At 39.9% G+C, this 13,540-nt stretch overlaps 1 protein-coding gene across 1 annotated transcript in view; it reads right to left on the reverse strand.

The window, feature by feature from the left end:
• PTPRZ1 (protein tyrosine phosphatase, receptor type Z1) overlaps positions 1-13,532 on the reverse strand; it is a 148,739-nt gene extending 135,207 nt beyond the window's left edge. The window contains exon 1 of the mRNA XM_009286803.1: positions 13,421-13,532. Within this exon, the coding sequence (XP_009285078.1) occupies positions 13,421-13,478 (58 nt within the window). The 5' untranslated portion in view covers positions 13,479-13,532. The remainder of the gene's footprint in view (positions 1-13,420) is intronic.
• Positions 13,533-13,540: the final 8 nt, after the last annotated feature.

Below are 13,540 nucleotides of genomic sequence, written 5' to 3' on the forward strand. Positions count from 1 at the left end.
CAGACACTTTTTTTTTTTTTTTTTTAAATCTTATAATTTTTTTTTATACTTACTAAAGCATTCTAGGTTGGAACATAGGACAGGTCAGAATATTTTCATTACGTTCATTTCTAGCAAGTATCAGAATGTAGCCTTATAATTGCATAGACATTAAAAAAGTGAAAAGGGCACGAAAATAAATTCTCCAATTAAGTCTTATCTTCAGATCATAAGTACATGCAACTGCAGACTTCCTAGGCCTTTCACAGTCATTTATGCAATACAGAATACTGAAATGGCTTCAAATCGAGTTTTGGAAGGAGCAACAGCAAATCTTCCTCTGGCCCTCTGCCACATCAGTGTGTTTAGCAGTTTGCCGCTGTTCTGTCACTGTACCTCTCCAGTTTAAGTCATGCATTTATTTCCTGCTCTGGAGTGATCAAAGCTTTTCCATCTAAGACAGAACATTATAATTGCCAATTTCAAAGGTTTTTAGGAAGTTGCTTCGTAGATTTAAAATCATTAGCAACAGCCTTAGTGCTCATCTAGTGAGTTATATCTTCTAAGTGTTACACAAGCGTTAATTAATTATGGGTTTGACTAAGCCTTTAAGGTTTTGGCTGTATTGGGAGCGGTGTAATATGCTCCACCTCAGCTGAAAGCCTTGGAGGTACCGGGCTTTAGGGAGGCTTAGTGACTCACCGGGGAAATGAATCTGTTGCCTCTATGCCATCTAAAACAGCTGATTTGCTACAAAAAGGAGCACATGCTGTATTTTCTTCCAGGACACTGCAGCTGTTGCTCACTCAGTTGCCATACCTGCCTGCGGCAGAAAATCTCCTGCTATTCCAACAGGGGTGGTGCAAATGCATACGTTTCTTACGCAGACTAACGATACAGCTGCACAGTTTTCTTATCTGGGAGAGATACAATACACTTTTGTGTCTAACTGGTTCAGTTTCTGCAACACAAAAAAAATAGGAAATGGTCCAAGACTGAAAGATGCACAGACTTCATGGATCAGGGGTAAAGTAGGTGGCTATTTAGAGATGCCCAGAAGACCTAGATAAGCATCAGACCGACCCATCCAGGAGATACAGCAGCATTCTTCAGCAGGTTTCAAAACTACAGGAGACAACAGAAATCCTGGTGTTTTTTACATTGGATAGCAGCTAGATAAAAGACAGAAATAATCAAACTGACAGGGACTGGAACCCCATGTCTCACTCCTTTCACAGACATAACCCAGCATGGTCCAACTGCTGACCCAAGGCTTTAATCCAGCCTACAGAACATATTTTCTGGCCTGCCTCCTAACCCCCGTCGCAGACAGAGTGGCACTTCCAGCAGTACAGGCTGCCTCTGCAGCCAAATGCCTTTGTCCACATTTGCATCCATCCCAGCAGAGAGATGTACTATTGCAGCCACAGAGAGACGGCAACGTGGGGCGATGTGGTGGGGGGAGATGGGGGGGAGCCACAGCAGAAGTAGACCAGGGATTTGCTGCTTGCACAGGGCAGCAGCTGCTGCTTCTGCGGCAGGGTAGGGGGGGCACAGCGAAGAAAGGAGGGCAAAAGTCTAGTCCGGCACCTGGAAATGCTTCGCTGGACCACCTTATCTCACCCATTAGACTGAATAGTTAGGTTTTCTCTTTCCAACTTTTCTACCGTTCCCATCTTCACCCTGGGTACAGATCAGCACTGTTGCCGACTCTCAACTGCTGTGCTCTGTCATCCTGTGGATAATACTGCTCTCCACGGCTGTGGTTCAAACCCCCTTACATGGGAAAGGGTTTAGGATTGCCATCTCCTGTTTCTTTGGCAAATGTTGTACTATTAGATGATTAGGAGAAGTATCCAGTATCAACATCTTATGGTTGTTTTAGGAGTAGTAAGATCAACAATTCCGAACTCCAAGATATTTTTTGTCTGGTCTAGCCATCTAAATAAGATGTTTCAGCATAGGTATTCCCAATATGTGGCCCTAAGAGGCACTTCCTAGTTTGTTACTTTTTTATACTTTCTTATCTACACTGATCTTTATTTTACCAGCCAGGCTTGCATGTCCCAGCACTGGACATGCTGGCTGCCATGAATCCCAGTCTAGGTGCCTATAAGTCTCATGCTCTGTACATGGCAAGCAGGGTGCCTAACCCAGCATTTTGAGTTCCACTGCAAGGTGACTAAATCTCTTATCTGATCTAACCGTAAAGCTACTCTGAGTGGGTCAAATTTCTTGCTGCTTTCAAGTGAACAACAGATTTCAGGGGACCAGGGTTTCATATGTTTAGAAAAACTCTTGCACGTCCAAGGAATTTAACTAATGAACAAAACCCCTCAATAATTATAATTTTTCCATGAAAATCTGGATTACAGTTTTATTCAAATGCACTGTTTACGATTATGACAGAATGTGTAGATCATGTTAGAAAAAGCTGATTAATTCATATTACCTTATTCACCAGAAACAAGACTATATTTTCTGGTTGCTCCATATACATTTTATTCTGTTTCACTCAACTGCATGTAACCTGAAACTAGCCATTATGCATCACCGCCTTATTAGCTTCACCTGATTTAGCTACACCTGTCTTTTCCCACTCAGCAGGGCAATAAGGGTATTTTTAATCTGCTCTAAATTGCACTTGCAATTTGTTTTAATACGATGAATCTCTTTTCCTACTGTAAACATTTAAATAGTTGCAAAAGCTAATCAGATCATTTAAGATGTGCACATATTCCTAATGAACAGTATATATCCGTTCCTGTTGTCATCTCTCCCTCCATCAGTATAGCCACTACTCAGACAAATCTTTAGCAGATTTTGTAGCACAGTCTTATCACCTCACACAAAAGGCTGGAATTTCCCATACAGACAGTGAAGACTACTGCCACATCGAAACATATTTTCTCTGCTGATTCATGCGTTACAAATCCCACAATGGATAGCACAAACCAGAAAAGACTGAAAAATACTCAGATTAAAGAATAGCTTCCCATAATCTTTTTGTATGGATGCATTTTTCACTAATGGATTAAAAGAATAATTTCTAGTCTAAGTATTCCTGAATTAATTCTGTTTGATATAATACTGACTTGACCTCTGCTCAAATATATATATGTTAAATACAGAAATCTCTTTCCTCTCTCTCATCAAGAGATACCAAAAACTAAACCTTTCAGTAAGTGATTAGACAACTGTGCAGAAAATAAAACTCACAGAGAAAAAAAAAAAGGAAATGACATTTTTTTTATCCACTGTTTGGTTAGTTCTAATACATATTATATTGATGTATGTGTTTGGGTTTTTTTTTACCATACAGATAAAGCAGTAAGAAAAATATGAATCCCTTTTTCTTCATCCCAAATAAAGAAGGGGAGAAAGTTAGTGATAATACAAAATACAGGAAGAAACAGCAAAGAGGAATTGTATCAGATATGTAAGAAATACACATTAAAAGGAGGGCAGAAACCTGTCAAGGAGGACCCTTACAAAGTTGCAGGAGTAATTTTGTAGACTAACACGTAACTGCCTGTGCCTTTGGAGAAACGTGCACGTGGTGAGGAGAGAGTTCACAGGGCTGCCAGGGAGGCCAAACCATTTATATGAGAATGTGAGGAGGACACGGCAAGGATTAATGAGAAAAGATGTGAGAGGAGGACACGGAGAGGATTAATGAGAAAAGGGCGGATGAGCCTGAAAATACTCTCAGAAATCAGCCAACATAAAATTTGACACTGAAATATAATGAATTGAAATTTCCTATGGTCGTATCATGTGAGAAAGCGAGAGCACTGCCAGTTCTCAAAGATCTTCTAATGGCTAGTATTTTAACCAAACCCCCAGCTCCTGAATTCATACAACCACATGAGATTTCAAATACGTTTCTTTAAAGGAGGTTTCTTTCCTTGTGCTTGTACGAGTAATCTTATTTAAAACAGCAAACTGTCAACAGCCTCAAAATACAACAATTAAACTCAAAATGTACATTTTTAAGTCTCCTGACTTTATATTAGACTTTATTGCTTTTCCTGGATAGACTTACGATGTTTTACTACTCAGTGCAGTTTGAAATGCTGAGTGGTACTGGAGATGCTAAGTAACCACTCAGTCCCCAGTACCTCAGCTTACAAATGTATCAGTCCGTCATGAGGAATGACTGTTTTATGTTGTTTCAGCGGCGGGCAGCTGGCTGGCACAGCCACGTGCACACTGCTCAGTTTTCTTATTTAGCACTGTTGAAACTGTACCATGGTACTCACTGACAGGGACTCCTAGATCGTTGATGGGGTTCTCTCCTACTGCAGGAGCCACAGGATCTTGCAAAAAACATGGTACTCTATTCTTTAAAAAAAATAGGTTAGCTTTTTGCTCCTACTATTACCATTAGAAAGACCTTCCAAAAATCCCATTGCTGTAAAGGTTAGGAACTTTTTTCTAATTTTCACCTTAAATTTGCACATTGCCAGTTTATATCCATTTGGTTTTGTGTCAGCACTACCCTAAAACTTAAATAGCTCTCCTGGATCTTTTTCTCATTGATGCTTATCCAGGATTTATTCACACACAGTTCCACTGATATGAGCCAGAAGTAGTCCTACTGTCATCTGTGTATCTACAGTGATACAGTTTTTTTAACACAAACCTAAAGTGTGTTAAAAAAACCCCAACAAAACAAAACAAAAAACCCCCAAAGACAACCTGGTTCCTTGGGATTTTTCTGCAACATTGCAAGATACATGAAATGCAAAGCTACTGTCCAAAAATCAAAGATTACAAAGAAGGAAGTAGGCACAGACCACGCAGGACTCACCCCAAACTCTGTGCAGACGATGGATGGATGGGTTGTGTGGTGAGTGCACCGCGTGACATGAAGTGTCCCACACACCTAACAGCAGTGCTCCAGGGGGCTGGCAGAAGGCTCCTAAGCCTCCCAGGAAGTCCCAGCCTGCCAAATTTGTTAATTACCATACTTACACACACCTATCAGAATAAGAGTTACAAAAGGAAATGATAGAAACAACTGACATACACTTGGAACAAAATGATTTTTCCAAATGGCTAGAAAAGGTTGAAACACAGTTTGTCAGTTTGGGGATGGAGCTAGAAGACAAACTGCCTGGAGTAATGTTAGGTCACCTTTATAAAGCCAGATGTTACTCTGATCATTAGCTATTTAGTCTAAGCAAGCAGATGTTTTTCTTTTTGGGAACTTCTGCTGAAATCATGGAGTTCAGCATATAAAGCAATTGAAGAATCAAGTCTTTTTTTAAACACTGATTTTAAAGGCTTCATTTTTCCTCAAAATACTTGCTTTAGCTTTCAAAAAGCTTTCAGTTTCTTCAATATAAGCTGCCCCTGCAGAACACTACAAGTTTTGCTTTTGCAAGGCTTTGACAAGTTTGAAAAATAGCATTTCATTTGGAAAATCATGTTTTGAAGAACTATGATACAAACCAGTCTAAATCCCAATGAAGTTGCTAAATCCTTCCATTTACTTAAGGAAAAATTTGAATTTGGCCTGGATAGCTACTAAAAAAAGACCAGAAAACCTGTCCCAATTAAAGAACATGACATGATTTCCAAGGAAATTTTAAATGAGTCAGGAATTCTTTGTCAAATTCTGTTAGGGAATTTACAGAGACATATGTCTTCATTCACTAAGATACATTTGATTTCATTTATTTTTATGCAGCATCCTGTATTTACAGCATTTCAAAGACCAATTTTGTAACACAATTTCAATACAGTCAAGTACTCTAGATGTCTCTTATTTCACCCTTTCTGATGTTATTGTTTAACCAACTCTTCACTGCTTTTACTGTTATCCTATCTCAGCAAACAGATAAATAAGGCAGCGAAGATGGATACCTCTTCAAATGCTGCCTGCTTTGTATTTTGGTCTTCAGGTAACCCAGTATCTAGCATAAACCTTTTGGCAATGAGGATGACAATTCAGAGCCAAAGTACTAACGGACACACTGCTCCTGAAAACTCTTAATGAAAAGTCTCACTAGCCAGGTAAGCAGTCCCAATATCTTCACACAGAAATGCACATTGCTGAATGCTATCTGCAAAGTAGGATCTCTAATATTTCAACATCACACAAAGAATTTTCTGCAGTCCGTAAGTTTAGTGAAACATAAAGGGCTGTAGGAAAAAAAATATGTTACCTTGTGTGTCTAACTGGATGCTATAAAAATCTAGAGAAGTAAATGTTGCTTTTTACATGCCAAGTAGCCAAGCCACGTCTAGCCTGTTCTTCAGCTGCTGAATCTGAAGGTGTGGTGTAAATGATGGATTCGACAGCCCTGACTTAGACAAAAGCCCAGATGCAAGATAGCATCTAGCTGAATCACCCACCTGTTAGGCACTAGCAGTAGGCTCCAGAGCCTTGAAGTTCAGGCTCCTACACTGTCTTTAGGTGAGCTAGGCAGCTGAGTGCAATAACAAGCAACTGCCTTGCCCAAATGACATTCAGCTGCCCAGGACAGCTGATGTAAAACGCCGAGTTGGTGGAAACGCATCTGAGCTCTGCCCATCTTTGGGAGGTTGGGTCCTTCAGAAGTGTAGCTTGGAATCCCCTTCTGAGAGTAAGTATCTGCAACTTTCAAAGAAATGAGCAAAACCTGCTCTTTTTAGAGCACAACCAGAGAAAAGGCAGTGGTAGTGATTTATGCGTTGTATCTAGCAAGTGGATAATGAAATATAGAGTATGAGCAGCCGTAAGAACTCGTATTTCCTCTCTTGCTGTACTATCCTACGAATTCAGAGTCCTGCCTCCAAAATCCTGAAGCAGATGCTTAAGGAACAGTAAGAAAAAGGAAAACTTGTGTGATACGCTTGAAAATTTCCTTGCAAACTCTCCCAGGCTCTTTTTCCAGCTCCAAAAATTCCTGAAATGGATGTGGTTTCCATCTCCTTAGCAACCCTCAGTAGGTTTCTCTTTCAAGAGCTTACCTAGTATCCCCTCAAAACGTTTCGCTCTCAGAGCAATCTACAGCAGAGTTTCACAAGTCTATCACCTGTTGCAGGAAGAACTACCGTTTAATTTTATTTATTTGTAAATCTGTCTCCTACTGCCTTCATTTGCTGTCCCCTTGCTCTTGTATTGGAAGAGTTAGTGAAGAATTTATTCCCATCACTTGTGAGTTTATAATGCTTTGCAAAACAAGCTTTTAAGTTGTCTTTGGTCTTGACAGGGAGTCCTAGCTTATTTGGTCATTCCTGAAAAGAGGTACCCTCTTGCCATTCTCTTACTTTTTCTGGGTCTGCTGTGCCCTTTCTGAGATGAGGGGAACATAAGCATACACAGTATTTAAGAAGTAGGTTAGCTATGATTTCATGCAGTGGCATAATGATGTTATTTGTTCTCTCCCTAGTCCTTCCCTGTAATTGACCCCCTTTTTCTTTTTCTTCTTTTTTTAAGGAAAAATGCTTCAGTTTAAACAGGTATGAAGAGTCCTCTCATTTGACAAAACCTAATGTTTGGAGACAGGAGATTCAGGTTCAGATCCCTTTAGCTCCGAACAAGTCTTCCCTCTAGACTGTCCTTCCTTGATAAAATGCTTCAGTCACTGGGCCACGACATGAGAAGGTGGCACAGCCATGTCCTTGTCCTTTGTCTTAAACAGAAGTAGTGACAGCAGTCAAATCAAGACATCTGATCCTGTCAGTGTCTATTTAGGGAAGCCTTACTGGCTTAAGGATCAGGGAAGTCATCTGAAAGAACATTTGGGTTTGAATCCCAATTAAAATTCGGAGGGAAAGAGGCACTGAGATGCATATAATAGGGTCAGGTAAGGCACATGCAGAAGAGGCACTGTACCTGCCTGAAAGCTTCCCTGGAAGCCCTGAAAGGTACTAGCTGAGTCAGGGACCCTTTTAATTAAAATTTTGGGTTCAGGCACCTAAGTTCCACCGACATCCTACTTTCAGTGCTGAGCCTTCCTTAACAGATGTAGGATAGTATTTTTGTCATCCGCGGGACTTTTACCACAATAATCATTTCTGAAATTAGCTAACTCAAACAATAGCTCCTGGAGTCTTCAATTAGTAGTGAAAAATACTTATTTCTAGGGTGAAATATAGCTAATTCTGGTGGATCAAAGAAAACCCAAGTCAAGTATGGGCAAGAAGTAGAAGGCAATAGGAGCTTTTGAGAGGCATGCCTCATCTAGAATAATCCATGACACTTCTACACAGTGCCTGTTTTTCTTAAAAAGTCTATTATTTCACCTCAACCAGATAGTGCCATAGTATCAGCCAGCGATGCAAAATAAGTAAAATAAACCCTCACCTTGTTTCTAAAGTCTCCAGTTATTTCCACCTGAGCCTCAAGACTGAATTGACCGACATCAGTGATTTGTATTCAACAAGCAACCTGCACCTACCTTCCTACAAAAGTACTCTGCTGCCAACAGTTCCTCAACAACCTGCTGGAGCCAAGTTTCATTTAGAGTCCCAGCCTCTTTGAAAAATTTGCTATCTTTCATTTAGTGGATTTTGTTTATTTAATACTGTAAGTCCTTTTCTTCCTGTTGATTTATCTTTCTAATGCAGAAGCCTTGACATGTATTCAAAAAGGTAACTTTTGTCTTTATGGGAAAAGAAGCTTATTGAATAGCCAAAGGATGTCTCATACAGGAAAGCCACATAAATGGTGCACGAAGCTGTGAGAATCGAGCTGTTAAATGGGAGCGAGGGGCTCCGGAACTGCTGCAGACTTCCAGGCCCTACAGGGAATACTGAGAAGCACGGCACGTTTGAAGAGGAATTGAAATTGTCAGCGAAAGAACAGAATCTGTTCACCCTTAAATTCCTAATTAGAGAACTCATAGTGGGCAGTGACCACTTAAATGATGAGCACAGAAAACGAAGGAAATCGCCTTCCTTAAGAAATGGGCAAGTGCCTGCATTTATAAATTAACATCCTGATTTATAATCGAGATTATAATTAGAATACTTTCAAATTACCACTGTAATTTTAGATGTATTATTTAGTTTCTCTCCAGGAATTCAGATAGAAGAGTATATTTAGAGGTGAAGTAATGCCAAATACAACTTAGAAAACTTTCCTTACACATTGTATTGAATAAACATTGCAAAATACAGCTTTAGCTATTTTAGATATGTCCCACAGACTAGTGTGCTGAATAAATATTAGGTTACACTGACATTAACTTTTAAAATGTCATTCATTTCTGCACAACTTTTCATATGTGCTAGAACTTGAATGTAAAATAAATCCATACTGTATTAAAATGTCATTCTGCACAACTTTTCATATGTGCTAGAACTTGAATGTAAAATAAATCCATACTGTATATTATATTTTTGGTATATATCAATCTCTATGGTACAAAAATGCATAACATACAGATGGTTTAACAGTCCTAAAATTCTTATTTTTGTTTTAGCTCTTATGTTTTAGTTATGGCAGGACTAAATTTCTCCATAGGAACTATATATCATTATCCACAGGAACATGTCATCTTAAGTGTAAGATATGCTGAAGCTTTAAAAATAATATACAGTAATATTACTGTGATACAATTGAGTTTGATGTATGCCAAGCATCTGGCCCACAAAAATACTGCCAAAATAAGAGGTTAGTGCAAAAAAGAAGGATCTGATCCCATAGTCCTTTAACAGCCTAAAGGGCTTATTGAATCTAAATGTGCGGACGTGAGAATGAAGAGAAAGTGTGACTGGATTTAGAAAGCTGAGCCAATGCTGTCCTTCAGATTCTCATTATTATTAATTGGGGCTGTCCCATAACGAGTGCGGAGAAGTTGCTTTTCTTGTTGGTCATGAGATGTATGCTGTCTGCTAGCTTGGAAATACAGTCCTGATGTCAGTTGTATAAGAAAAATTAGAGTATTTAGGGAAACGTTACTACTTTTGTGTGAATAAAGTCATGGTACTGGGATGCCAGAAACAAACTAAAAATGAGAGAAAGATCTTTTCTAGATAGTGAAAAATTAAAGTGAGACACAACTAATTAAACAATTCATAGTTTAATTAGCTGCATTTTGAAAGGCAAAACCCTGGTTGAGGTCAGACAGTGAGAGTAGTAAGGTGTAGATGAGCTAATTTTGGAGAGACTTTTTGTATTATTTGCGGAAATTACCCACACATCTTGCTAGTGAGAGCAGGGAATATTTTTTTAAGTCTTGCCTAAATATTTACACCTCTTTGATTCAAATTTAGCCACAATTATAATGTAATTTGTTAAAACATGTTCCTTTTTCTATTAACATCTTCTTGCCTACACAGATTCATAAATAGTCTACTTATTGAAAAGACTCCAGGTATTTTTTCCATAAGCACAATGAGACAAAAGCTACAAAAAGGGCACGCCCCATTGACTTTCAGGATGCTGTATGGAACACATCAGTAAGCTGGGTCAGAATTTCAAAGAATATCTTCAGCCTGAGATATATGCAGGCTGAAGATTACAGATTCAGATATTTCCCATTTAAAATAAAAATGTAAAAAAGCAAGTGAATTGTCCACAGCGTTTTTTCCCCTTTAGTAACAGAAAGAACTTCATAGGAAATCCCTATTCTAACTACACAGTAGTGTCCACGAATAATCACACAGGACTTCTCATGTGCCCTTACTTGTGACTGAATAGCATCTCACTCCACAAGTAGTTCCATTGAACTTCACTGAATGGCACTCACTGAGAATACTCAGATAATACCCTCCTCCATAAATAATTACATCAGTACTTGGCTTCAGCAACACTGTGGAGGAAGGTGCTATTCATATCGCAGCAGGGATATTAGAATCAAGCCCCTAAGCAGTTCTTCAATAACACAGAGAACGAACTGTCACTGTCTTGTCATTCCCAAAAGAACTTTTTGCCTCTGTCTGCTCTAATAGGTTTTTCTTCAGTGAGGTTGATTTGACCGCCTCGTCTTTTCTGAACACATATGAGACTGCGACTTTCCTGCTGAATCTCCCAGAGGCAACTCTGGGAGCAAAACTCCCAAATAGATTCATTAGAAAGGACCTCCTGTAGAGCTCTGTACGTGACCAGCTGACAACTCAACATTTTTTTGAAACTACAAGCAAATGAGGCCGGGACCTACGCATTGCCTAGCCTCAAACTAGTAAGCGTAGTCTCCAGAATGCAAAGGGAGACTGACACGCTCTCCAGCAACACCCCATTCACAGAGCCCTGGGTCCGGTTTCTTCCATACCAGAAATACCTAATGGTAAGAGCCAGCCTGTCCAACCCAGTCCTCCTCTCTCACCAAGCCCTAGGAACCATACACTGGTAGTATGCAATCATTTATTGTATTTTTTTAATGAAAAAACAAAAGGAAATAATGTCAAAATTCTAACAAAATATTTACTCCTATGAACTAATACTATCAGATGAGAGCATATTTAGTTATGGAGAGATACTTAAAGAGGAACATATTCAAATGAAATCTGATTAAATCAGTCTAATAACCTGTACAGGGTATTCATTTTTGGGAACAATCATGTCATTGAACACACTGAGCAGTCTAGCTCATGAGTCTTCAGAATGAACCACCATTGAGACCAAATCATCCATCACATCTAGAAAGGGTGTCCCCTTCAGGTCAGGTTCGAGAACAATAGTGTATCAGTCCAGAGAAAAAAAAAAAGTAGCTGCACTTTTATTATACCTCATGCGCGAGTGAAAAACCTTGTTTTCCCATCCTGACAGATCTTCTAAATTCATGAATATAACATACATATGCAGACCATGTATTTGAATATTACATTATACAAAACCACCTTATTTCTAAAAAGACATGAGGTGAAATTATTAAAAACCATGGGTTTCATTAGGAAAGTTATGTTTATGTCTTACATTGCTTGCAACATGGTAGGATCATCTGAACATGGAAGCTAGTCTCCAGAATTGAATTGTGTTGTATTACGTTATGATCATATCGTGGTACACTTGATCTGTACTCACACGTTTTCATATACCTCCACACACATATACAAGCACCTGCTAATTTTGTCCTTTAAATAGTCTTGGGAGTACATCCGATTTTAGGAAACAGGTTGGCGACACAAGAAAGATGTTATGAAAACTTATCAAAAGTTTTATGACAGGCCATTCTTTGCCAAACCAGTATAAGGGAATTATATTAGAATAAGTACCCCGTTTTTAGAAATAGGTTAGTTTAAAAGTTATATTAAAATGCTATTAATGCCCTTATAAAGATCATACATTTTAATTAAAGGTTACATTCATCACATTTACAGTTGAATTATTCCACTACACTTTCGGAAAGGAGGTAAAAATATTTTTCACATGACAAAATTTTAAAAAATAGTTTCCTCCGACTAGCAGAACTTGGTACAAAATTGCTTTCACTCCGAGTAACCTAACACCGATCTTTGTTTACAGAGCTTCATGGTTTCAGAAGCAGCACCACCTATTGGGTGAAAAATTTAGGTTAGCGCCTACTTTATCACGAGAGACCTATTGCAAAACCGGTTTTGTACATAATGGGCTGAAGCTCCTAAGTTCCTCATACTTAAATACAAGCAAAGAACTAGTATTTTCTAGTGATCTATTTGATAGAGGCTTATAAATTCAAAACGATCATTCAATACGATACAAAACCCACCACTTAAGCTCCTAATATTTATTTGACGAAGTATTTAAGACGGCACGTCTAAACAGCATCAACTGACTCACGCTGGTTATAATAATAATACCGAATAACAGAGCATTGCATGGGTTTTAGGATGCGCTCCAGTTGCACAGATCTGAATGAGTTGAAAAGTAATTTGGTTATGTAAGTAGTCCTACTAAAATCTATATATGAATCCATATTCGGTATGCAGTGTCCCACGTGAATGAACGACTTGTATTTTCTTTTCGAGGCAGCAGTTATACCCTGGTTTGGGGCAATCACTGACGTTGCCCGTTCTAGGAGAACGAGTCTTTTTTTGGACTGAAATTTTGCACCCGTCCCCGGTTCTCTTCGAAACTGTTGATGCGAGAGGCGAAAGTAAAATTTCATACCCCACGCCCACGGAGAAGCTCGATGTCAATACTGCTTGGCGGGGATTTTCTCTCTCCCTCCTGTCACAGGCGCACACCCTCTCCCCCGCGGGTGCGGGCTGCCCACGGCAGACGCCGCTGTGGGAGCGGAGGCAGGGTGGGCTGGCGAGCCCCCCGCGGAGCAACCCGCCTGCGCCCGGGGTGGCGTGGGGGTACCGCGCATCCGCGGAGCACGGCAGCGGGAGGCCGAGGTAAAAACGGGTAGGAGAAACGTTCCCACCCGTGGTGTTGACAGCATGTGTCCGCGGTGTGGAAGAGCCGGTGATTGCGCCCGCAGCTCTAAGCAAAAGGGATCAGAGGGAGAAAACCTCACCGGAGCCCGGGGAGAAAAGTTGGTCTGAAACCCAAAGATGAATTCATGCAAATATCACTCACCCACTCTGAGGATACAGACGAGCTGGATGCAGGCAACCAAGCGCCCTAGAATGAGCATGTCCAAATCGTCCTTTGCCTCCTCCCGTCTGCCTGCCTGCCCGTCCGACTGCCTCTCAGCCT

Source organism: Aptenodytes forsteri, unplaced genomic scaffold (genome assembly GCF_000699145.1).
Source record: "Aptenodytes forsteri isolate BGI_AS27 unplaced genomic scaffold, ASM69914v1 Scaffold166, whole genome shotgun sequence".
Taxonomy (NCBI): Eukaryota; Metazoa; Chordata; class Aves; order Sphenisciformes; family Spheniscidae; genus Aptenodytes; species Aptenodytes forsteri.